We start from the raw sequence: 26,809 nt of genomic DNA on the forward strand, positions 1-26,809 counted from the left end.
CAGCGCTTTTTTGGTAGCAGGAACTTCTTTGCATATTAAGCCACACACCCCTGGATGTAGCCAATCCTCCAAGAGATTACAGTAGACTCTGTACTAAGAGCCCTGTAAGCTCTTGGAGGATTGGCTACATCAGGGGTGTGCGGTCGAATATGCAAAGCAGTTCCTGCTACAAAAAAAGCCCTGGACTGTGGTCAACATTGCTTAGCTTCCGAATTCTCACAATACTGGGCTAGTCTGTGCTCTTATGGCTGCTACACATCTATCACAAGGGTACTTTTAAAAAATAAACAGAACTTTCCTCCTGTTTTGATTTCAAATACATTTATTTTAAAAAAATAACTTACAGGTAAGGAGGCGATGAGCCACTCTGAAGGAAAACACGTAAAACAGGATTATGTTTCACATCTTAACATACTGACATTCTATAATGAGTATTATAATAAAACTGTATCACAACTATTTTGTCATAGAATTTTAGACAAAAACAACTCTAAAGAATGTATAATTCTCATGTAGCAAATTGTTAACAGTTCTGCTTTTAACAGTATCACACTGAACGGAAATCTACTATTAAAACTACAGCGTTACATATGCACCAACAATATGCTTCATATATATATATGATAAAAATATATTTAATGTTTCCAATACCATTACAAAAAAGGAACAGCAATAAAATAGAGTTCTGGCTTCTTTAAATACACACTGTAAAAGGTATACAGTGAAGTCAATAAGGCTGACTGGGATGGGGCTGCCCACAGTCAGAACGACACGCAAAGAAAACTAGCAACGTCCGTAATACAAGATCTTTTGTTTACCACGCATTTTCTCTACAAGCAACAGCTGAAAAAAAGCAGGGATTCTCTGGCAGTAAATAAAACACCAGAGAACATTCAAAATGCAGTATTTTCAATAGTACATGTTTTGCTCCACATTTTGGAATCAGTTGTTTCATTGGTATTTTATTAAGCCAAATTTATTGTCCACTGAACACGAAAAGATAAAGTCTTTTGGGAAGCTGTAATCATTTTGCATTTTGTTCCAGCGCGGAGTACTCCGTTTCTGATACCCTGGAAGTATCGATCAGTTTAGTAAGGCCAGTTTTAGCCGAGTACTTAAAGATGAACGCCTTCATAAGTTCATACTTGTAGTTTCGGTTGATGAAGCTGTAGAGGATGGGGTTGACGCAGCAGTGAACTAAGGACAGGCACTGAGTCACGTGAAGCGCTGTATAAAGGAAGTTCTCCAGCTGGCAGCTGAAGGGTATGAAATGGAGGGCTGCAAAGATGTCAAGAAGGACAGTCACATGGTATGGCAGCCAGCAGATGAGGAACACAATGACGTAGGAGAAGATGATCTTCCCGTTGCTCTTCTTCTCTTGGTCACTAGAAGTGCAAATGGTCCTTGCTAGAAGGCAGTAGAAAATGGCGATGACAGGAAAGGGAATGACGAAGCCTAGAACCACCGAGCTCAGCTCCATTCCCACCAGCCATTCTTTAGCATTCTCCTCTGGGTAGAGGGAGCGGCAGTAGGTTTCACCATTGGAAGAAACGGTCTTTAGGTAATAGGCATCAGGAAGAGACACAAAAAAGGCAAAAAGCCACACAAAGACACAGATGCAACGGCGGATCATCTTCTTTTTAGCACTGTTGGAGGCAGTGAAGTAGACAACTGAGAGATATCTATCAACACTCATGCAAGCCAAGAAAAAGATGCTTCCGTACAAATTTATGGAAAACACAAGGAGTGTAATCTTGCACATGTTCTCCCCCATGTGCCACTGGCCGTGGTGAACAAGGGAGACGACCCAGACAGGCACGGTGAGGATCACGCACAAGTCAGCAACAGCTAGATTGAAGATGTAGAGGTGGGTTTCGTAGCCGGTTGTTTTGGCTTGGAAGTTCATCCAGACCACAATGAAATTGGCCACCAGCCCTATCATGAATATGAAGATGTAAAAAACAGCCAGGATGTAGAGCAGAACGCTTTTGTTGAGCGTATTCGTGCATAATACAGAGTCCACGGTGATACAGTCTCCATGGCAGGTCAAGTTAGCTTCTGTAAAGTTCCCCACTTCCACATCAAATATCGAATGCAAATCAACGCCACTCATGGTTGGCCAATATGGAACAGAATGAGTCTGAAAAGAAAAGGGAGGGGGGGGGGAGGAAGGAGAAACATCAGAATTAGAGAACATCCATTACTACACAACTGCCTTTGTTCCAAATGACCTTATCACTACTTCAAGAACGTTTTAGCCTGGCAGCAGTTTACACAGTGAAGAAGATGATGCACAATAAAATACTTCAAACTTTATGGGAGAAAGAAACACATTAGATCTGTGAAAGAAAAAATAATCACCAAGGTCATAAAATTAATCTAGTGTACAACAGAGAGACAACACTGAGTTTCTGCCCAACTTTCGGAAACAGCAAATATTCGGAACGTTTTGCTGGCTGCGGTTCCTGGCTGTGAAATCTACCAAAGTCATCAGGTCAGAAAAACTGTTGGGTGGCTGCCCACTAGAGATTAAACTGAGCAGCTGTCCCAGCAATCAAGGGAGTCCTGTCCTCCTGCCCACATTGCAAAATTATAATTCTAGGTTCAAGGGTTAGCCTAAATGCTCCTAACAGTTTTTACTAGTATCCACAGGGAACTCAGGGCGCCTGTTCATCAAATATCAGAGCAAGCAGGGTAGCTTCCACTAGAGTCGCTCAGTACATCACTTAACCATGCTTTTCCAGTTGGCTGGGTGCCCTTTAAAAGCATTGACAGTATCTGAGATTCACACATGCGTAACTCTTTTCTAGCAGGAAATTGACCCATTGGTCAAGAAGCACCAGTACAAACTATCATTAGACAGGGCTCTCATTAAAAACAGGAAGGGGAGGGAGAGAGGAAGGAAGGAAGCAAAATAGATGGGGAGAAGGGAGTGAGGTGGAAAGAAAGCAACTTGAAATGCATTCTCCAAGCTGCCAGCTGGCTTGGCTTGGAGAAGTAATTTGAAGAGAGAAATGTCTTCTCCAAGCTAGCCTATGGAGTGGTGGGGGGCTGGGGGCTTCAAGAGCCCCACAATATGTGTGAAAGAGCCATATGTGGCTCCCAAACCACAGTTTGGCCACTCCTGTTTAAAAACATCCTTGGGGCAGTAGTATAAAGCCCTAGTACTCAAGAGTTTCTGTGTACCCTTGGACAGGACATGCAATTCAGAAGCAGCCTTGCCAGAAGACAGGCTGGCTACCTCTCAGAATTTTGGAAGCCAAAGCAACAGAGTCAGTCAAATGCAATTCATATGGAAGTTCTCCTGCCCAGCATTCACAGGAAAAAGGCCAGACCTGGTCAAGAGCATGGAAATTGATGGGTGGAAGGGAGGTATCTGGTGAGCTTGAAGGGGGAGGGCATTCCAACAGACTGCCTGGAAACACTTTGGAGAGAAGGGCAGCTGTTGGAGTCAATGGGGCAGCTTGAGGGGGATTGGCAGATTTGGGGGGATCACTGAAAACAACCCACACTTAGAATTTTGTTTCATTGTAATGAGTTAAATGTTTTTATTCAAAGTATATTGCATGAAAACAGCTAAAGATTTTTTTTTAATTCTATCAGAAAAAGTGGGAAATTTGGGAGAACGCTGGGGAAAATCTTCCATGAAACGGAATGACTGAAATGTGCTAAAACAGCATAGGATTGCAGCAGTTTTCAGCTCACTTTAATGTATTTGCAGTTTTGCATTTATATAGTTTTAAATTCCCTAAATATGTCAATTAATACATTTTTAAACATGCTAACTAAGCTGCAAGTTATATATTTCATGCTGTTAACCCAGCAAAATAGGTTTAGGTTTGATAGGAACATATTTCTTATATTTCCATTGTTTCTCACAGCTTCAGAATTGCTGGAAATTTTACACCTCTAAAAAAAGGTAAAAAGTCCCCTGTGCAAGCACCAGTCGTTTCAGACTCTGGGGTGATGTTGCTTTCATGGCAGACTTTTTACGGGGTGGTTTGCCATTGCCTTCCCCAGTCATCTACACTTTCCCCCCAGCAAGCTGCGTACTCGTTTTACCTGCCTCGGAAGGATGGAAGGCTGAGTCAACCTGGAGCCAGCTACCTGAACCAGCTTCCACTGGGATCGAACTCAGGTCGTGAGCAGGGAGCTCAGACTGCAATACTGCAGCTAATATTAATATTTAATTTATTATTGTTGCTTCTAAAGGGCTAGCAAAAATGTTATTTCCAGGACAAATGTGAAATACACAGTGCTCTCTTCTCGAGTGACTAGCACTTTCAGGTGAAACAGGGGTTGGGGGGGGGGGAACTATAAGAATTCCCTGTCCCTCTTCCTGATGATGCTCAAAGGTGATAAACAGAAGATGATGAAGTTGCTTTGTTCTTGATTATTAGCGGTACAGTGCCTTTGTAATTGGAGGTTCCATTCACAGATAATTTGGCTAAAAGATACCAATAAAATCTACATAGGAGAGCCAGTTTGGTGTAGTGGTTAAGTGTGCAGACTCTTTTCTGGGAGAACCGAGTTTGATTTCCCACTCCTCCAATTACAGCTGCTGGAATGGCCTTGGGTTAGCCATAGCTCTCTCAGGAGTTGTCCTTGAAAGGGCAGCTTCTGGGAGAGCTCTCTCAGCCCCACTCACCTCATAGGGTGTCTGTTGTGGGGGGAAAAGATATAGGACATTGTAAACCGCTCGGAGTCTCTGATTCAGAGAGAAGGGCGGGGTATAAATTTGCAGTCTTTAAAAATCAGTTTTAAAAATTTAGGTTGACAGGAAAGTATTGCATATTGCATATATTTCAACACCCCCCCCAAAAAAAATTTCTGTTGTCCCCCTTCTCTCCCCAGAAAAAACGGAAACAGATGAAGTACTTACTTTCCTATCAAACCTAAGCATCTTTTATTGATTTACTCATTCTTTTACTGCATCATTTATAAAATTATAAAATTATACTGTTTGTCATATTTATGGGATTTTAAGTATGAAGTCTTCATTTTTATATGGCACAACTATATGTATACCCAGTACTTGAGGAAGTACTGCAAACTGCTGCACGCTATGCTAAGACATCACCTGTATCTTATTTTTTGCCATCAGAGGTAGGAAGAAAATTAAAAGTTGATTGCTAAAAACAAATTCTGTAGTAAACAAAAGAATGTATTTATTGTTGGAACAGAAAGAAACAGTCACAATAAAAAAGATTATCAGCATATTAAGATGAAGTTTATAATACTGAGCTCTTTCAATAAGATATTACCAATAAAGACATTGTGGTATATTTATTGTTTCTCAGATTATTTATGCTTAAACCAAAAACGTTACTGAAAATCTTGTACGCGTCTACAGTATACACAGAAACCATCATGAACTAATGCTGTACACTGTCTTGCATAACATTTTTGCACCACACATTTTGAGTAAAACCTTTTTCATTTTACTCATTCTAAAAGGGTAAAAATACATGGTGGGTTTTTTCCCGGTGCTCTTCAGAATTTCCGTCTTTTCTTTGCAAAATTGAAATCCTCAGATAGACTTCATGCTATCTACTATGCATGACAACATTTCAGTTATTCTAAAACATTTCAGTTATTCTAAAACAAAATATTTCAAAGGAGGTCCCCCCCCCCCAGTGCCTTCTCAAATTTCCCAATTTTTCCACTAGAATAACTGGGGGAGAGGGAATTCTAATTTCCCCAGGATAACACCGCTATTGCTGTGCGACGGATTTATGTATATTTAGGGGGGGGGGTGTTGTTTTGTGAACTTGTATGCTGCTTCTATGCAGACCACCTCAAGGTGATACACATGGTGAAAACAATACTATAAAGTAATTAAAAAGAACATAAATTACCAATATTAAAAAAACAAAACAAGCCAGGGCATAAAATCAACATAAAACTAATATGGACCAGCATAAACAAAAACCACCCTTAGGAGAGAAGCAGACCATAACACAACTGGAAAACATCAATCCCTTTAGTTAAAACCCTCAGTAAAACCGAGTGTTCAGACTGGCACTTAAAGGACAGCACCAGATGAATATAAAAGGAGGACATTCAAGGGTAATTTCAGTTTAAACATAACATAGTTTGTTATAAATACGGTACTGCTGAAACCAGGAAACCTGCCCATGAACAATCACTCAAATCCTGGCTTGTCTTGACACACATGGTTATATCGCCTCACTCTGGCCCAAGATCTCCCTAGTGAAGTGTGTAAGGGCGTCAATGGGGTTTAAGCTGAGATGTTGGTATTTCTATGGTCACACCAAGTGCAATAAAGACTATGGCTAATAAACCAACTTCAAACAGTTTCATAGCCTTGCCTGACAGGTCCTAACTCACTATAATTAGCAGAACAGCCTGCATTTAGACACCCACACTGTTGTTACTTTCTATAACTTGCTTTTTTGGTCAGCCTGGCACAAGGATAAAATCTTAAGGTTATATGTTTATACCAGGAATATAATGGGTTGGTTCCTGTACAGCAGATCCACACAAGAAGGCTTTGGAGGACATTTGGGGCTGGGGGGAGACAAGAAAACTGCACTCAACCAGCAGTAAACCTGTCCATGGTAATTTTCAATGGAACCCAAGCCAAAGAGATCTACTGTGGATTTGTCACCACTCATTGTTGAGGGAGAGGCAGTGTATTTCTCTACCACAACAGCACCCCCAAAATGCAGCAATCTCCCCATGGGAATAAACAGGGCACATTAAAACATCTCCATTGCTTAGGGCAGTGGGGCAGGTTTCCTATCCACCGTGTCTCAGATTTTTACGGCCAGGCAGAATTTCAACAAGAAAAGTTTATCCCTCAATGGACACACAGGGACAGTCTTATACACAACTGTGAGAAGTTAAAAGAGCCACCCAAGCCGAGTGGTGGCAGAAAGGGCTGGGGCAAGAGGACCTACTTGTGGAGCCAATTAGAAAAGACTGCTATAATGCTTGGATTTCCTTGGAGCTTTTTAAGCTCTTAAAAATGAAACCTACAGAATCTCATCGCTATTAATGTACAGGAATCGGAAAATCAGACAACGGAATCAACCAGGAGAAGTAGTTAAAAGCCATCAGAAGCAGCCCTTTTCCAACTTAACAAGGGTTCCCTCTTTTGAATAACTACAGCACACTATCTTAGGGCCAAAGGAGATGTTTGGGGTGGGGGTTTTGAACATACGAAGCTGCCTTATACTGAATCAGACCCTCAGTCCATCAAAGTCAGTATTGTCTACTCAGACTGACAGCGGTTCTCAAGCTAAGGTTTTTCATATATATTTGCTTGGACCCTTTTTTAGTGGCGATGCCAGGGACTGAACCTGGGACTTCCTGCTTACCAAGAAGATGCTCTACCACTGAGCCATCGTCCCTCCTCAATTCATTTTTTTTAGGAGTTGGGTTTGGATTCTCTGGACCCAACTCGGGTTCCCCACAACTGCACATCTGCTACAGGGAAAAAGGTATGAAAAAAATACAGCATAGTCTGTTTGGTTTTGGAGTGCTGCAGCAGGGATAGGAAGAATTTCTGCCTCCTCCCCACCCCAGTTGGTTTTCCTGCACCAAAACAGCACGAAGAGGTGGGGGTTATTTCCCTGTCTTTGCTGCTCTGTGCATGTGGAGCGGTTAAACAGGGAAGCAACTCCCCCTCCCCAGAGCTGTATCTATGCAAGAAAATAGCTGGGGGGGGGAATAGGAGGGCTTCCTCCCCCCAGGTGGCATTCCCAGTCCAAACAGACTCTGCTTTATTCTTTTAACAGCTGTTCTCTGCAACTGCTGTGTGGCTGCAGGGACTTTGCATTGGATCTGGGAAATCCGGATGCAACTCTTTAAAAAAAAATCTGAATGTTTAGTTTGGCTCTTGTTTGTAACAGGGCTTTTTTTGTTGAAAAAGCCCAGCAAGAACTATTTGCATATTAGGCCACACCCTATGACATCACCATTGTTCTGCACAGGGCTTTTTTGTGGAAAACTCATTTGCATATTAGGTCACACCCCTGACACACAGCAAGCCAGAACTGCGTTCCTGTGCATTCCTGCTAAAAAAAAAAAAAAAAGCCTTGGTTTGTAATTATTTATGGTTCAGAGAAGTTGTAAATAATTTAGCACACAATCCCGGAAGCTGGAACCAGAATTCAGCCCTTCTGCTTCATTCATCTCTGCTCAAAACTTGCAGCCAATGGATCACTGGCGCCATCTCAAAGGGCAGCAACCCACCCATCCAAAGTGAAAGAAATCAGCTGGCTGGATGCATACCAGGTGGCAATAAGGCTGGCACCGCATGAAACGAAGACATTCTGAAGATGATGCTGATTCTCCGAGTCATGTCTTATTTCTGCCAGAGTCTCTCTGTCCTGGAGACTGCTGTATGCCTCCATCAAAGAACAAAGGGAGATTTTTTTTTTTTGCAAGTCACAGCTGATTTATGGTGACCACAGTGGGGTTTTCAAGGCAAGAGACCATTCAAAGGTGGTTTGCCACTGCATGCTTCTGCTTAGAAATCCTGGGCTTCCTCGGGGATCTCCCATCCAAGTACTAACCATGGCTGACCCTGCTTAGCTTCCAAGATCTGGCTAGCTTGGGCTATCCAGGGCAGGGCAGGAGAACTAGTAGACTAAAAGAAAGTGATGTATCTGGAGATGTTACCATCACAGTCATACAACTTTCTCCCCACCACCCCTCACCACCCAACTTCATTTAAAAACTTCTCAGTGTTCACACTTCTTTTTCAGTTATGTTCCCATAATAACAAGGCTGCACCAAACAACTGGTTACACATAACAAGGATGCTCTAAGCCAGGAGTGGCCAAACTTGCTTAATGTAAGAACCACATAGAATAAATGACAAATGTTTGAGAGCCACAAGACATGAACATCAGATGTTCAAGAGCTGGGAAGGAAGGAAGGAAGGAAGGAAGGAAGGAAGGAAGGAAGGAAGGAAGGAAGGAAGGAAGGAAGGAAGGAAGGAAGGAAGGAAGGAAGGAAGGAAGGAAGGAAGGAAGGAAGGAAGGAAGGAAGACAAATAGATGGGGAGAGCAGTGGAAAGAAAGCAACTTTAACTTTAAATGCATTCTCCAAGCAAGCCACCAGTTGGCTTGACGAAGTGATTTAAAGAGAGAAATGCCTTCTCCAAGCCGGCCACTAGGGCAGCGGGAGCTTCAAGAGCTACACAATGTGTGTGAAAGAGCCATATGAGGCTGCCGAGCCACAGTTTGACCGCCCCTGCTCTAAGCACACAGACATACACACCCCTCTTTGGATCATGCCCCTTACAGCTCTTCAAAAGGCAATGGCTCTTTACTGAGTCAGAAGATACTAGCAACCCTGGTAACAGCAGCTCAGCAGACTAGATGCGGCACTGACAGACACAGGATTAATTTAAAAACAACTTTTATTTGCTCCATCCAAACACAAGCGCACACACTCACCCCATCTTGGTGCTTTTAATTCAAACATTTCCCCCTTGAGGGTGTACCAAGTTCCCGACACCCCATCCCTCTTACGGGACTGTTGCCAGGCATGACTGATGCAAAGCCTGCCTTATGAAACTAGCAAAAACTCTTTCCTGTTTGATCTTGCCTTGGGGCAAAGTTAACTTTTATTTAGTAAACTGGGATGTTTCCAAGCCAAAAAAGTACTTATCCGCCAGCCTGTATTTATGAACATCTCTGAACTCCCTCTTTCCCCATTAAATGTTAGCCATCGAGATGGAAAGTTCTGCTAGATTGCAAAGGTCTGCTTCTCTAGTCACTTAAAGAGCTGCAGAACTAGATAAAACATTCCATTGACAGCACACAGAAGGACCAAACACTCCAAAAAAGCTCCAAAGAGCTTTTTGGGAATGCACAGCACTGGACAATCTTACCCCCCCACCCCACGGGTCAAATCACAGCTGACTTATAGCAATCCTGGGGAGGGGGGGTTCTACACAAGAGATGTTCGGAGGTGGTTTGCCATTGCCTGATTCTGCATCACAGCCCTGGTATCCCTTGGAGGTCTCCCATCCAAATACTTGCCAGGGCTGACCCTGCTTAGCTTCTGAGGTCCCGGTCAGAGCATACTAGAAAAGATCCTGATGCTTTAAAAAGACAGAAGGGGTATGCCATGCTGGGTTTTTTTCCCCTCTTGCTTCCGGGTCACTTTCCATTTGCAGGTTTTGGAGAGGCAAAGCCAACAGGGGCTTCACCACACCATTCCCCTTGATAACGATTTAGCAATGCCTGCTGTAACACAAATAGGATCTCTTTCCAGGAATAGGGGGGGAGGGGGGGAGAAGACACTAGGATGCAAGAAGATAAATCGGCAATAAGGAGTGCATCGTAAGCTACAAACTAAAACCACTACCTGAACTCACAATATGAAAAATTGTGACAAGAATATACTGTCTCGGGATACTTAAGTTGGGGGGTGAGGGTATGATTGCTTTTTTACAAAAACTGAGCATGCATATGAGAGGAGCTAAATCCCAAACCCTCCCCTTACTGCCCCATCACTGTTTCAGCATTTTTCTCAGCTCAGCCTCAAAATAGGGGGGCACAATTAGCTCCCTTTGCCTGCATCTACCTGTTTTAAACTGACATCCCCCCCCCCACACACACACACAGCTTAACATATGAATCAGAGGACTCTGATATATTGGGCACTCCATGGTTGCAATGCTTTTTAAATGCAATGCTTTTTAAAAACAAGCACAAAATACCCCGTTTGTCTTTTCAAAGCATGCCAGTAGCTTCTTTATTTAACTCCAGGTCCTGAATCAGTAGTTCTGTTTCTTTTGAGAGATAATCTTATCCTTCGTTATCACCTATCTCTCTTGCATCTAGTTTTGTGTGTGTTTTCACACTCACGTGTTTGCTCTTTAGGGGGGAGGGGGAGCAGGATGCTTGCGTCTACTGCTTTCCTCTGTTCGCTTCCCCTGCTCCACAAAGCAGGCTGCTGCAGTCAGGAAAGCAAACCTGAGCTTTGGGATTCTGTTCCCTCCACCCCACAGCTCCAAGCTTAGCTGTTGCCTCTCCCCCTACTCTTTTTTTTGGGGGGGGGGGCCTCAAATCATAGCTGACTTACGGCAACCCTGTAGGGTTTTCAAGGCAAGAGAAGTTCAGAGGTTGTTTCCACTGCCTGCCTCTGTGTAGTGACCGTGGGCTTCCTTGGTGGTCTCCCATTCCAATACTGACCAAGACAAACCCTGCTTAGCCAGTGAGATCTTTATTCTTAACAAGGGGGAAGGAAACAAACTTACGCAGGGTCCCCTGTAGATTTATGTGTGTGTGTGTGTATGAATATATGAGAATTCTCCACTGTTCAAGTGTTAACTTGTGCTCATGACATAATGTTTACCACTTTAGCAACAATTCTTGATGTCAATGGTAACTTTTATCTCATCACATTTATCTATCTTTATTGTCATTTACCGATGTAGATATTTATATATTTTGGAATTTTTAAAGAAAAATTTTAAAAAAAACCCTATCAGGCTAGCCGTTGGGTTATTCAGTTCTAGAAATAAATGCATTTTTCAGGCTCTGACAACTGTGATTGCTAGTTCCAAGATGCGGAGGTAATATCTGGTGATTTCTTTTACTTCTCACACACCAGTTGCAGAAACTCGGGCCCTGGGTCTGCATTCTTGTAGGGCAGGAGTTCAGAACCTTTAGTCCAGGGGTCCCTTTTTGAGCCTATGGGCACCCTCTGTAATTCTGCCTCAGCATGGTCAGTGTGGCTACAAAATGGCCGCCACAGCACACCTTCAGTCACACAGTGAAGATCCCTGCGCTGTGGTAATAGCTGCTGCCAAAGTAACATTTAAAAAAAAAACAACTGGACAGCCAATCAAAACTTCAATGGCCAATCACAGTAGCCTTCCTGGGCAGAAGTCCCAGCTGGCCACACCCACTTTCTAAAACACTTGGTGGGTGCCAGGGAAGGTATCAGTGGGCGCTGTGGTTGGGCACCCCTTCTTTTCCTCCAGTATCACCCTTCCCCAAAGTGGACTGCAATATTGCAAGTTATTTGAGCTGGGAGAAGAGGGAGATGGGGTATAGTAAGACAAGGTATGGGAGGGCGGCTTCAAATTCTTTCCTCCTCTCCCTCCGCAACTTCACACACACATATACACACTTTTGTTTCTGTACAACTGCAGCAGAAACAAACCCAGTTCCAGCATTAATCCTGTCCTGTGTTGACCAATCCTTCCACACCCAAGCCTGCAGCAAGAGGGGCAACTGACCACCTAGCATCCCAGCTCACTCAGTACCCTGGACAGATACCACAGAGTTCTTGCAGCATTACTGATAACTCTCCCTCCCTCCAAGTTCTCTCATGGATGACATGAAGACACAAAGAGTTATCTGTGTGTTCATGTCATCCACCGGCATTCTAATGTTTCAGAACTGCTCTCCTCAGTGAGCTACGCTGTTTTCCAAGGAATTTAAATTCTGGGTGTGCAAGCGTAATTCGAGATTCTTCAGTGTGAGAAAACGGTCTTCACATCACCCAAGTGGAGCAGCTGAGATCATACGTCTTGGAGGTACACTGCCCTCTGCTGAAACACATCAGGAACTAGCAGAGTTTTTCTAACAGTTAGCTAATATCAGCAATATATTCAAAAGAAGCCAAGAGCTCATTCCTCCAAAGGCCAAATACGCTTTTGGGTGTAATGCGCCAGGGTCACGTTAGCCTGGGGAAGCCTCAAATTGGAACAGAACAGTTTAGCTATCAATATACATCTTGGAAGGGATAACAGAGAAAAGAGCCAACGTTGCCGTGAAAACCACAAGTCCGTTAGCACCGGTGCCAGAGAATATCTAAGCCAGGGGTGTCAAACTTATTTGTTATGAGGGCCGGATCTGACAGAAATGAGACCTTGAGGGGCTGGGCCATGTCAGGTTGGGCCAAGCCATGCCGGGCTGGGCCACGTGTGTACCTACTTAAGATTAGGTAGCAGAGATATAAGCTTTATAAAGAACACAGACAAACCCAAATATATATTCTTTTAAACTTAAAACATGCTTAAAACATTAGCACATTAGTTTTAAAGATGCTTTCTTTGTATTTCTCCCATGGGATCCAGGGAACTGGGCAAAGGAAGCTCTGGCTCTTTCCTTCCTTCCTTCCTTTGGGGACTGGGGGGAAAGAGCCTCAGCCAACAGAAGGAAGAGAGGCTTTGCTCAGTAGCTCTGGTGTGCAATTGAGAGAGCCTGACAAAACAAGTTATTCCTCCCTCCCTTCCTCCCCAAGGAAGGAGCCTCAACCAATGGAGAAAACAAGAGGTTTTGCTCTGTAGCTCCTGTGCTACTGAGCAAGCCTTGCAAAGCAAGTTGATGCAGAAGGAAGCAAGAGAGAGAGAGAAGGAAGCAGACAAGAGCCAGTTGTCAGGGGCCTGATAGGAGCCCTCTGGGGGCCTGATTTGGCCCCTGAACTGCATGTTCGACACCCCTGATCTAAGCACTTCCAAGCAGAAAAGACAATATAACATTCGCACCGCTTTGCTTATCCATGGGATTCAGAAAGTGATGCTTTGATTTACACATTAATCCATTCACTGCAGCTGACAGCGCTGGCTGGAAGCCACCATAGAAGCAGGGACTGAAAAAAGACTCCCAGCTTTAGCAGGCCCATTAAAAACTTTGCTTGGTTTAATGTTGTGGAATCAACATCTCATTACCACTTTAACCGTCTTGCTAAAAGCATCCTCTTTCTTGCTAATGTGATTAGACCTTCAGCGTGAGTCTTAAGCTTAATGTATTCCAAAGGAGCACAGCCGGACTCACAAGCAGTGAAATCAACAATCCAGCCAGTTACAGTTCCTTGGCAAAATACACACCCCTCCTCCCAGTCAACAGGATAGAATGACAGGCCATAAAAGAAGAGGACTTAAGCCAGCCGAGGGTGGGCTTTGTGGCCCCCCTGCCAGCACTAGCCCCCAAAAGCACAGCAGTTGAGTCCAGCATGCCAGCTTAAGCTGAAAACAATGGTAATCGGGTTAATGAACAACTTGGGAATGGCCTCTTCTCACAGGCCGGTCAGACCCACCCTGGGACAAGTCTGGAAAACCTGGAAAGCCATCCCACCTTTATTCCACAACCGCTCTTCTGTCAGCAAATGTCAACGCATGATTTAGGTGCTTGTATGGCAGCAAAGAGGAGATACAGCCAGGAAAGCGCAACGGTCGAATCTCCCAGGGGATTAACTGCCACTACATAAGATTGGGGACCGCCATAGGTAGAGATTAGGGCACTGATGCAATCCTAAAGAGATGCAATCCTAAAGAGAGTTACTCCGTTCTAAGCCCACTGAAATGAATAGGTTTAGACTGGAGTAACTCTCCTTAGGCTTACACTCCTACTGGCTATTGTTAGGAACTGCCTGTGTAACCAGAACCTCACACCCAGATTATGCGAGGAGGGGGGATATTAACACCCCCCCCCCCGCATCAGTGTGGCTACAGCCAATAAAGTTGCCTTTACAGGTCCCTCCTTTGTGTCAAAAACAGAGTGAATCTGGCAGGCTCAATTGTATTCTAGGAACAAGCTGAAGTTTCAATGACAAGAGAAATCAGGCTCACCGAGAGTCATGTCTTGGAATCAATCACCGGGTCTCTTTTATTGCATGCCCATCCATGCCTGGATTCTGAAGTTGTCTCCCACATTCTAAAAATGGGGAGTTTAAACTTGCAAACTCAGTGCTATTCCACACATTACTCACCAAACTCTGGACCTCCCCCCAACCCTATTTTGAGTGCAAGCATGCACCACATGCAAGTTTCCTCCTAAATAATTTTTTTTTTAATTATGCATGTAGCAGAAGATCAAGGGACAGTGAGAGCTACACACTCTTCATCTCTTGATACGGACATTTCCTACATACAAGAATTTCTTAAAGGTAGCTTCCCAACAAGATAGAAGAGATACAGCCCAGAATCCTGGCATCCAGTAGAAAGGACTCTCAGTATATTGAAAATTATGCTCAAGTGAAGGGGCCAAAGTTTCTTAACATAAGGGCCACACCACAATAAATGTCAGATGTCTTAGAGCCACAAGACATGAATGTCAGATGTAGGTAGGTAGGTAGGTAGGTAGGAAGGAAGGAAGGAAGGAAGGAAGGAAGGAAGGAAGGAAGGAAGGAAGGAAGGAAGGAAGGAAGGAAGGAAGGAGAATGGGGGAGGAAGAGGTGGAAATAAAGCAACTTTAAAATGATTTAAAGCAACAAGTGCCTTCTCCAAGCTGGCTGATGGGCCAATGGGAGCTTTGAGAGCCACACAATATGTATGAAAGAGCCACATGTGGCTCCCGAGCCGCAGTTTGGCCACCCCTGCTCAAGACATGAATTGCCCTCAAACAGTTCTTAGGGAAGGTGCCAGATGGGACATTATTTGTTACAGCTCTTTACCACCATCACTAAAATGGCATGTCCCTCTGGGACAACTTGCAAGCTGGACACAGAATAAAAAAACATGGATACAATGAATGGGAAGAGTAAAAGGACAACTTGTTACAATAACTGATATCTGCAGCAGCTTATGATCATTCCAATAATGTTCTACTCCACTGTAGGCATGAAAAGAGCCCAGACTCCTGTCTAGGCATCTTATAATCTAATCAGGTCCCTCCAAGCTTGGAGCCATGAACAGCCAAGTGGGGTGCATTTACAGCAGGGGTGGGGAACCTCTGTCCTGAGCGCTGAATGCGGCCCTCGGGGATTGCTGGGCCGAACCGAGCTATGTGGCAGCACCTCTGGGGCCTGGCTGGCCAGCAAGGATCATGGGGCCCAGCCACACTGTGCAGCAGCCTCCCCAGGGCCAGGCAGGGATCACAGGGCCCAGATGTACTGTGCAGCAGCCTCCCTGGGGCCTAGCTGGCCGGCCAGAATTGCTGCAGGGCCTGTTCAGTTTGCACTTGATTATCCCAGATGGTGTGGCCTAATATGCTAATGAGTGTGTGACCTAATATGCTACTGAGTTCCTGCTGGGCTTTTTCTACAAAAAAGGCCTGGACTTATGCATGTGCCAGTTTAAGCTCTCCCCACATGACTTCAAATAGAAAAACAATTATTTGTATTAATTATGCCAGCCTGAATCAATCTTCCTTGGCGGAGCACTGTTTTTTAAATTGATAATTTTTTATGGCCCGCGAATGACGTTATAAATATCCATATGGCCCTTGGCAGAAAAAAGGTTCCCCACCCCTGATTTACAGGGAGGGGCTGTGGCTCAGTGGTAGAGCAACTACTTGGCATGCAGAAGGTCCCAGGATCAATCCCCGGCATCTCCAGTTAAAAAGGAAAGGCACTAAGTGATGTGAAAGGTCTCAGGCAAGGAGAACCGCTGCCAGTCTCAATAGACAATATTGAACTAGATGAACCAAGGGTCTGATTCAGGATAAAGCAGCTTCATATGTAAAAAAGAAAAGGTAAAGGTAGCCCCCTGTGCAAGCACCAAACCCTTACTGACCCAAAGGCTGATGTCACATTTTCCTGACAGACTTTTTGTTAAGGGGAGGTTTGCCACTGCCTCCCCCCCCCAAGCAAGTTGGGTACTCATTTTACCACCATCTACACTTCCCTCCCCCCCAGCAAGTTGGGTACTCATTTTACCGACCTCGGAAGGATGGAAGGCTGAGTCAACCTTGAACCAGCTACCTGAACCCAGCTTCTGCCGGGATCAAACTCCGCTCATGAGCAGAGCTTGGGCTGAAGTATTACAGCTTACCACTCTGTGCCATGGGGCTCCTAGCTTCATATGTACATACGCTTAAATGTGGTGTGTGCTGTATCCCACAGTCCACAAAGTCTTTGAGAGAAAGATAATGGCACTCCCAAGATGGCCACTGTCCTAATTCCCCTGAGGGATTAGTCCAAGACATTTCTCCCTCGATTCAGCTGATTCTTCCAGACAATCACCTCAAATTTCTGCTTACAACTCAACTGCTTCCCCCACCCTGGTATCACCAGCTATTCTTTGTGATTAAGAAGATGATGATGAAGATGATATTGGATTTATATCCCGCCCTCCACTCAAGAGTCTCAGAGCGGCTCACAATCTCCTTTATCTTCCTCCCCCAGAACAGATACCCTGTGAGGTGGGTGGGGCTGAGAGGACTCTCACAGCAGCTGCCCTTTCAAGGACAACCTTTGCCAGAGCTATGGCTGACCCAAGGCCATTCCAGCAGGTGCAAGTGGAGGAGTGGGGAATCAAATCCAGTTCTCCCAGATAAGAGTCTGCGCACTTAACCACTACACCAAACTGGCTATTAAGTTGCTATCCCATTCTTCTCCCCAACAGGAACCCAAAACACCTTACAAAAATACCTAAATTTCAATTAAAATGCAACAGAACAGCCTTTGAGTCTGGTGGTCAGCTCATTCGACATCCACAAGCCATGAGCTAAGAGCCAGCTGTGACCCTAAGCAAGGCAGCTTGACCCAACAGCCCTCAAAATGGAATTGTGAAATGGCAAAGAACTGGAGAAATAATTCCTGCCGAGTCTCTCAAAGCGACCAACTCCTGCCCACACTCAATCATGGTGGAGAGAGAGCACCCCATCTTCCAAAAGAAACAAACCAGGGCAGCACCAGAACACCTTAAGTAGGATGCCCTCCCCGCTCCCTGCCCTTGACCCTGAGCACCAGCTGGCAGCGCCCTGCTGGCATCAAGCTGCTCCCCTCCACAGCCAAAGCCCCCTCTCCCCAATCCACGCAGGCAGCATTCAGTTAGTGGATGAGGAGTCTGCACCCTGTCAAGTAACCCAAAACATTTCAAATGTCTTGAAAGAGAAAACACAACAAAAATACAAGGAACCCGTCATTTAAGCAACAGTTTACTTACAAAATGTCACATCAACAATCGTATCATTGTTCACCACTTTTAAATGCAGTTTGTTTTAAAGGTGAAGAATCAGATTTGTGCTGAACACCCCTTTTTAAACAGAATGAAGTTAAGAGTCCAGTGGCACCCATGTGAAAGCTTATACCCGGAACTGAACTTTGTTGGTCTTAAAGGCAGGGCTTTTTTTTTTGCAGCAGGAACTCCTTTGCATATTAGGCTACACCCCCTGATGTAGCCAGTCCCCCAAGAGCTTACAGGGCTCTTAGTACAGGGTCTACTGTAAGCTCTTGGAAGATTGGCTACAACAGGGGGGTGTAGCCTAACATGCAAAGGAGTTCCTGCTACAAAAATAGCCCTGCTTAAAGGTGCCACTCTGGACTCAAACTTTGTCCTACTGCTGAATCTACCTCCAATTAAAGAAGCGAGACCCACATGCCAACTTTGGTTGGAACATACCCAGAATTTCTTTTAGTGTTTAAAATGTACAAAGCATCTCCATCCAGTAGACGTTATCAACACAACGACTCCAGCTTTCCACTCAGCCCTGCTGAAGGATGTCTCAGGGGAAACCTCTTTGCTCTGGACCCAGATTGGTCCACAAGCAAAGTTGTGGCAGCATTACAGGAGGCTGAACCCTTTCATCCCATCCGACTGCACATGTTGGATTAGACCTATCCGTCTGGGGAAGCCGGGGTGATGCCAGCTGTCCTCTACTGACAGGCTGTAGAAAACTGATCTGTTTCTAACCCTGGCCTTTCTCCCAACAGGGGCATAAAGCAGATTCCATCACTCGCCCCACTTCCATCTTATCCTCACCCACAGCCCTGTGAGCAGGGCCAGCCCTAGAATGTCTGGCACCCTAGGCAAGGCTAACTTCTGATGACCCCCCTTGCACTGATAACGTCATCAAGTCGCATGGAAGCACCCAATTTGTCACCCCCAGAAGGCCAGCACCCTAGTTTGCCTAGCGACAGGGCCGACCCTGCCTGTGATGTAGGCTAGGAAGCGAGTGTGTGACAGGCTGAAGGTCCATCAGCAAGCTTCCATGGCAGACTGGAGGTCTGAACCTGAGTCACCCACATCCTAGCCCCACATGTTCTAACCACTACACCCTGCTTGCTCTCCCTAGAAAGAAGACATTGGATTTATATTCCACCCTCCACGCAAGAGTCTCAGAGCGGCTCACAATCTCCTTTATCTCCCTCCCCCACAACAAACACCCTGTGAAGTGGGTGGGGCTGAGAGAGCTCTCCCAGAAGCTGCCCTTTCAAGGACAACCTCGGCCAGAGCTATGGCTAACCCAAGGCCATTCCAGCAGCTGCAAGCGGAGGAGCGGAGAATCAAACCCGGTTCTCCCACGTAAGAGTCCGTGCACTTGACCACTACACCAAATTGGCTCACAGAAGCCTGTGTTGATCACAGCAAACCAACAGGCTTGAGATCTACCAAAGGCAGAGCTTAACTTCTAGCAAAGGGAGTAAAGGAGAGCTACTGAGGTCTGGCACCACCAAGCAAAGTCTTATATGTGCTTTAGACCTCTCCTTTAGGGTTTTGTACGCCAGCAGAAGCAGCTCACCAGAAGGATCTGATCTGAAATTTGGTCAATACACCCCAACTCCACCAACAGAACTCAACTAGCTACTCCAAAATGGTTGCCTCTGTAGCTATCCTTAACTCATCGTTCCGAAACAGCTGGGCAACAACATTTAGACCAGGGATGGCCAAACTTGCTTAACGTAAGAGCCACATGGAATAAACATCAGATGTTTGAGAGCTGCAAGACAAGGAAGGAAGGAAGATACATGAACATATGAAGCTGCCTTATACCAAATCAGACCGCAGGTCCATCAAAGGCAGTATTGTCTAATCAGACTGGCAGCAGCTCTCCAGGGTCTGAGGGTTTTCACACCTATTTGCCTGGACCCATTTTAGTTGGAGATGCCGGGGATTGAACCTGGGACCTTCTGCTTACCAAGCAAATGCTCTACCATTGGGCCACTATCCCAAGGAAGGAAGGAAGGAAGGAAGGAAGGAAGGAAGGAAGGAAGGAAGGAAGGAAGGAAGGAAGGAAGGAAGGAAGGAAGGAAGGAAGGAAGGAAGGAAGGAAGGAAAACAACTTGAATTTTAAATGCTTTCTCCAAGTGAGGCAATGAGGCAGTAGGGGCTTCGAGAGCCACACAATACGTGTGAAAGAACCACATGTGGCTCCTGAGGTGTAGTCTAGTCACTCCTTATTTAGACTTTTTGCTTCCCTCACAAGAACAGAAGAACCAGAATGGAGCTGTGTGCCCAACTTCTGACACTTTTTTTTTTAAAAAAAATCCAGACAGAATACTATTTTGCACATTAAAAAAAGAACAGACAGACATTTCGAGGCAGTGCTGCTAGCTATTAATAGGAGAGATTTGGTGTGCTCACATAATAGTAGGCTTCCTTTCCTCAGGATATTCCCCAAGGCTCATTTGCCCTTGGTTTGAAGCCAGAGGCTGTATGTATAAAGAAAAGGGCACATTATTTCACTCTGAGATAGCATTTACCAATTTTTAAAAAGAAAGTCTCATATCGCCTCAAAGTGCAATCCTATGGAGGGTTAATCCAGTCTACACGCATAGAAATCCAAAACTTAGACCAGGATTGTAACTTTGTACTACTTTGCATGCTTAACCGCTGGCCACCTGCTATATGTAGCAGTGCTCACTGTCCCCCATTTCATCGTCTGATGAAGTGTGCATGCACAAGAAAGCTTACATTCTGAATAAAACTTTGTTGGTCTTAAAGGTGCAGCTACTGGTCTCCAACTTTGTTCTCTCTCCCAGGACTGCCAGGGCAGCAGGCGACAGCAAACTCTAACTCACCAGGTGAAGACAGAGACCTCTCTCTCTCTCTCTCTCTCCTCCCACAGGCCAGCGGAAAGTGCAAAGCCGCTGCTCTATTGCACAACTTTCTTTCCTGCACCAGACACGCTAAAAGGCAACCGAAAACCTTAACTCTTTACTCAACAACAAAACAAAAACTTGTGCAAAGGAAAGTCTCCCCCCCCCCCCCCATGATCCTCTCCAGGGGTCATAAAACCTCTAATGAGGTCCTTGCAAAGCCCTTTCCTGCTTTTATCAACCAATTTACAGCTCTCCCCCCCCCCGCTCCCCAGCACGCCTCCAAGGTGCTCCAGGGCAAGTGTTTATTGCCCCGGGACTGAGACGCGGCGGCTCCCCGGGACGGCGGCCTGGCCCCAGGGGACAACCAGAGCAACAGCGGTCTCGTCTGCCGCCGAGGCGGGCTGGCCTCATAGAAAACGGGCTGCTGCGGCCAAGGGGGTGGAGGGCTGGGCGAAAGGCGCGCCGCGTCTGCAGCCCTCGCTTGTGCGCTCGGCAGGAGTGCAGCAACTAGCAAAGATCCTGAAGTGTGGAGGCGTGCGCGGCCGGCGAGCATGAGCAAGCTAATGCAATGCCATGTTATCCCCCCTTGCTATGAACGGGTGTGAAATCTGGACAATGAAAAAAGTGGCAGGAAGAAGGTGGATTCAGATGACATGTGGTGTTGGAGGAGACAGGAGAGTTTGGTGGCTATCGTGGCCCGCCAGCAAAGACTGAAGAGCAAATCAAGCCGCCCGCTGTCCCTAGAAAATGTCCAAGCTGAGGCCATCATATGTTGGTCGCAATATGAGAAGGCAAGAGACACTGGAAAGGGCAATAATGCGAGGGAAAGTTGAGGAGAGCAGGAAAAGAAGACCCAAATAATATGGGCTGACTCAGTCCGGGAAGCCACGACCCTCAGTTAGCAAGACTTGAGGAAGGCTATAAAGAACTGGACTTTTTGGAGGCCATTAATTCATAGGACCGTCATAAACCGCAAGCGTCTTCTTGATGGCATTGAACGCGGACACACAGAGGAGGGGACGGGGCTCCGTGCATTCTGCTCCTAGACTATTCTGCGGGACGGGATACTGCAAGCCCTGCTGTGCATTCTCCGACCCGTAAATTCCCCCGCATTAATAACTACTTCGCCATTGCCTTAATCTGCACGGTGGCTCAAAAGGAAGGGGGAGGGCCTTCTTTACTCTTATAGCCCCAGACTGCAAACGCAAAAAAACCCCGCAAGCTGCAGCGAGCTCAATGGGAGCGACCGGCTCCCGCCGGTGTGCGCGCGCGCGCGACAAGGGCTGCAACTGCTAGCGGGCAACGTGCGCCTATGCATGCTTCCTCGGACGTCGGTCTCCCTAAGGTTCAGTGGACCTCAATACTAGGAAAAGCGTGCCTAAGGTTGCATTCATACACACACACAAATGCAGGAGTTCGAAGTAAACATGCACATCACGGCTGCGCTGCACGTTCGGCTGCAAGGGTACCAAGTTTGTCTGGCGAGTTGCACAACCGCTCCTCCTCGCGCAGACTTTCTCCAAACAAACCAGCCCAACTCTGCATTGCCCTGCTGGGACCCCAACACAAAACCCCCGCTATGGCAAGGTCCACCCAAGGTCCTCGGAGAGCGCTGGGGGCTTGAGTAGCCGGGCGCGCGTCCGGAGCAGATGGGCGAGCGCCTCCCGCGCCGGCTGCTGCTCCACGCCCAGCCGCAAGAAGGGACCCCCGCAACAAAGAGACGCCGAGTCTGGGAAGGGGCGAGCAGAACAAAGGAGCGGGGCGGGGGGAGCCCCTGCACCGACTCGGCAACGCACCCAGCCCGGCCTTGGCTCTCGCCCCGGGCAGCGGGGCCCCTCCTTACCGCCGCCTCGCCTGGCCCTGCTGCTGCCGCTGCTGCTGCTGCCGCCGCCGCCGCCTTCCTCCTGCGCGCCGAGGCGGGTCTGGGGCAGCGCTGGCGAGAGACTGGCGGGGCTGGTCGGCTGGCGCGGCGCTTAAGTAGGCTGCCGAGAGGAGAGGCGCCTCTAGAGGGCGGCTCCTCCCTCCGCCCCCGGAGAAAGCGCCGCCGCTGCTCGCCCGCCCGCCAGCCGCGTGTGGCGCGCTCGCCTCCTCGCCTAGCCTTGCCGGGGTAGCGGCGTCGTGTGCGGCCAGAGGCGAGTCGCCTGGCCCGGCGGAGTTGCGCGTGGGCTGAGCCAGGTTGGGGCAGCTGCTGCTTGGGCGGAGCGTCGCCGTCCTCGCTGGCGTCTCTTTCAAAGTCCGACGGACGGCTGCTGCCCCTACGAGGCTCCCTGGGCCCGGCCTTGAAGGCGGCGCGCCGAAACCTCTTCCGAAACTTCCCCCGCGCGCCCCGTGGGTCAATCCCTGTCTTCGGAGTTGCAGCTCCTTCCGTCTGGAGTTACAGTGTCATCTAAGCAGCCCTTAGGCCGGGGTGGCCAAACTTGCTTGACATAGAGAGTCACATAGACTAATCGTTTATTTTTATTTTATTTTTTTGGATTTATATACCGCCCTCCCCGCCGAAGCAGGCTCAGGGCGGCTCACATCAATAAAATGTTTACAATACTGAACTTTAACCATTAAAACATTAAACAATTAAAACAGTTTGGTGCTAGTGTTAATCCCAGTATCTTCAGTCCTCTTGAGTGTCCTCATATACTACTATCAGTTGAAGGCGAGTTGAAACAAAGTTGTCTTTCAGGCCTTGCGGAGCTGGACAAGGTGTTGGAGAGCCATAAGACATGAACATCAGATATTTGAATGCCGGAAGGAAGGAAGTCAGGTAGATGGAGGGAGATGTGGAAAGAGGGCAACTTTAACTTTAAATGCATTCTCCAAGCCACCAGCTGGCTTGGCTTGGAGAAGTGATTTAAAGAGAGAAATGCCTTCTCCAAGCCTGTCAGTGGGGCAGTGGGGGCTTCAAGAGCCACACAAGATGTGTGAAAGAACCACGTGTAGCTCCTGAGCTGCAGTTTGGCCACCCCTGCCTTAAGCCTATTCCACAGACCTTAATTTTAAGGGTCATGTCCTTAGGTGTGCTGTTTCCTCTACCTTCCCACCCAGGAGCTCAGAGCAGATGAGCCCCCTCCCCTCCATTTTTAGGGTAGCAACAATCCTTAGAGGTAGGACAGGCTAACAAACTTTGACTGGCCCAAAGCCACCAGCCCCGTAGCCAGAATTTGAAGAATTGGGGGGGGGGGCTTGATTTTTTTCAGGGGGCACATAGTGGACCCAACCTCCATGGCCTCTCCTACCGCCGCTGAGGAGGAAAGCTGCCAGCTCACTGCCATACAGCCTCCCCGCTCCCCACAGTTGCCCCAAGGTGATCCCTTTCCACCCCTCTTCCAGCAGCTCTGGTGGGGAGTCACTCAGAGGTTTAGATACGTGCTGTACGGTCTCCTGCCCTTACCTGTAGCATGATCCAGCTAGGCAGGCCCAGCAGGACAAGGCAGGGTGTGTGGAAGGTGCCACCAAGTTGCAAGTTGGGGTTACAAGACCTCCAATTCGGATTTCTTCATGTCGGAGGGCGAGCTGAGGCTGCCCAAGCGCAGTTCCTACCCTCACTCAGGTGGCCATTGAGGCCAGGCCAGAAAACCCCTGCAGGCAAACATCACCTCTCCACTGATCCCCAGCCCCAGACTGCAGCCGGGACCTCCACTTGTGTGTGCCAGCCTACTCTACCCTGCCCTGTCTGCAATGGAGCCATCTGCCCCCTACCCCCACTGCCCCACTTGAGGGCCAGAATGGCCTCTTCTTGCAGGCACCCTCTAGCCCAACGTCAGCCCAATGTGGAGCTTAACTTTCAGTCCTGGGTGCTGAAAGTGCTCCGTTGTTTCTGCTTGCTGAGGGGTCAGAGATTTCTTCCAGCCCCTAAGCAAGCAGAAGCAACTTGGAGCTTAACTTTCAGTCCTGGGTGCTGAAAGTGCTCCGTTGTTTCTGCTTGCTGAGGGGTCAGAGATTTCTTCCAGCCCCTAAGCAAGCAGAAGCAACTTGGAGCTTAACTTTCAGTCCTGGGTGCTGAAAGTGCCCCGTTGTTTTTGCTTGCTGAGGGGTCAGAGATTTTTTCCAGCCCCTAAGCAAGCAGAAGCAACAGGGAGCTTAACTTTCAGTCCTGGGCTCTGAAAGTGCCCCCTTGTTTCTGCTTGCTGAGGGGTCAGAGAATTCTTCCAGCCCCTAAGCAAAGCAGAAGCAACGGGTGTATGACGACGGCAGAATGGAGAAGGATGCAGCCGAGGCACTGGAGGCTGGTTAGGGGCCCCAAGTCAGGGGGCCCTGCCTAGCAGTCAGGGGGCTGTGCCCCCACAGGCCCTCTTGTTGCTATGGGCCTGAAAATGACTGAGTAGGCCAGTGTTTATGGCTAACTGAGGAAAATGAATCCAGAACTCATCACTACATTTAAGAACCCAAGAGGAGCCCGGCTGGCTCAAAGCCACCAAGCAGCAGCCCTGATCTGGATAGCCCAGGCAGGCCCCAGCTTGTCAGATTTCCAAAGCTAAGCAGGGCTGACTCTGGCAAGTACTTGGATGGGAGACTTCCAAGGAATACCAGCAGTCAGGAGGGCAGGGGCAGGCTTTATTCAGCCACTTCTCTGAATATTCTCCAGACCCTCAGTAGGGGTCAGTCACCAGAGGTTGCCATGACTGCCAGGTGCACACTCACAAGAATACAAAAATGCCAACAACAACAAAAGCTGGGCAGGGGTATCCAGAATCTGGTGCCCAGCTGCAGGGTGCCACAGGGAGGGCCACAAGCTGCACCGGTAGGCCAGGGCCCCACTCACATCTGCTCCCCAAACTTTCAGAACCACTCCGTCTTCTCCTCTGACATCAGAAGCGATTCATGAGATTAAGCGTTTGTGTTTTGATCTGCAAAGAAGTTTTTCTTTGTCTTAAGGATGCTGCTTTAATGTGTTATAGTTTTATAACCAGCGGTATAACCGGATGGGCAGGCTGGGCCCACCAACCTTGCCAGCCTAAGAGAAGGAAAACTCTAACATCAAACCCGGGCAGATAGAGCTTGTTAATGTAACACCTACCACCTGGAGGACTCGCTGCCGGCATCCCGGCTTACTGGGCCATGGCAGATGACCCCCAGGTGAAAGGGTGGAGCCAGTACTGCGCACACTGGGCTTCACCTAAAAAATTCCTCTGCGCAGGCCTGAAGGGCATATCCACATAGGATGGAAAACCACCGCCTTCCCAAGATTGCCCTGTATGGCGAACTCTCCACCGGCCATCGAAATAGAGGGGCACCAAAGAAGAGGTACAAGGACTCCTTGAAGAAATCCCTTGGCAGCTGTCGCATCAACCATCACCAGTGGTCTGACCTAGCCTCAGATCGCAAAGCATGGAGGCACACCATCCACCAGGCTGTCTCTTCTTTTGAGAACGCACGCATAGCTGGTCTTGAGGACAAAAGGAGATTGAGGAAGAATCGCACTGCTACAGCACCAACCCTAAATCAGACCTTTCCCTGCAGCCACTGTGGCCGGATCTGCCTGTCCCGCATTGGTCTTGTCAGCCACCAGCGAGCCTGCAGCAGACGTGGACTATTGAACCCTTCTTAAATCTTCGTTCACGAAGCCAAGCCGAGAGAGAGTTTTATAAAGAGGGGAGGCATGCATCCCAACACATCTTCTTCAAGGTTATTGATGAGTCTGCATATCCAAACTTTTCCTGCTTCTCTCTCTTTTGAATCTCTGTAGTGCTGCTTCGTAATTGCATATTTGTGGTGATGGAAAGTGCCATAATGTCACAGCTCAGTTACAGCGACCCTGTTGGGTTTTTGAGGCAAGAAATGTTCAGAGGTGGTTTGCCATTGCCTGCCTCTGCATAGCAACCCTGGGCTTCCTTGGTGGTCTCCCAGGCATAAACTAGCCAGGGCCGACCCTGCTTAGCTTCCGAGAACTGACTAGATCCAGCTGTCCAGTAAACACACTGTCCAGTGACAAGAAAATGAGAAGCCATGTTGGATCAGGCCAATGGCCCATCCAGTCCAACACTCGGTGTCACACAGTGGCCAAAAACCCAGGTGCCATCAGGAGGTCCATCACTAGAAGTCCTCACACTGTCCCCCCTACCCCAAGCACCAAGAATACAGAGCATCACTGCCCCAGACAGAGAGTTACAACAAT

At 47.4% G+C, this 26,809-nt stretch overlaps 1 protein-coding gene across 1 annotated transcript; it reads right to left on the reverse strand.

The window, feature by feature from the left end:
- Nucleotides 1-304: 304 nt before the first annotated feature.
- On the reverse strand, nt 305-22,644 carry ACKR3 (atypical chemokine receptor 3). The gene is made up of 2 exons (XM_060232419.1): nt 22,544-22,644; nt 305-2,140 (listed from the first exon to the last, which is right to left on the reverse strand). The coding sequence occupies exon 2, from the start codon at nt 2,111-2,113 to the stop codon at nt 1,025-1,027; it is 1,089 nt and encodes a 362-aa protein (XP_060088402.1). The 5' UTR covers nt 2,114-2,140; nt 22,544-22,644; the 3' UTR covers nt 305-1,024.
- Between the last annotated feature and the right edge of the window lie 4,165 nt (nt 22,645-26,809).

Source organism: Heteronotia binoei, chromosome 1 (genome assembly GCF_032191835.1).
Source record: "Heteronotia binoei isolate CCM8104 ecotype False Entrance Well chromosome 1, APGP_CSIRO_Hbin_v1, whole genome shotgun sequence".
Classification (NCBI taxonomy): domain Eukaryota; kingdom Metazoa; phylum Chordata; class Lepidosauria; order Squamata; family Gekkonidae; genus Heteronotia; species Heteronotia binoei.

Coding starts and splice junctions, on each gene's coding strand:
- ACKR3 (XM_060232419.1), bottom strand. CDS start 2,113: ATGAGTGGCGTTGATTTGCATTCGATATTTGATGTGGAAGTGGGGAAC.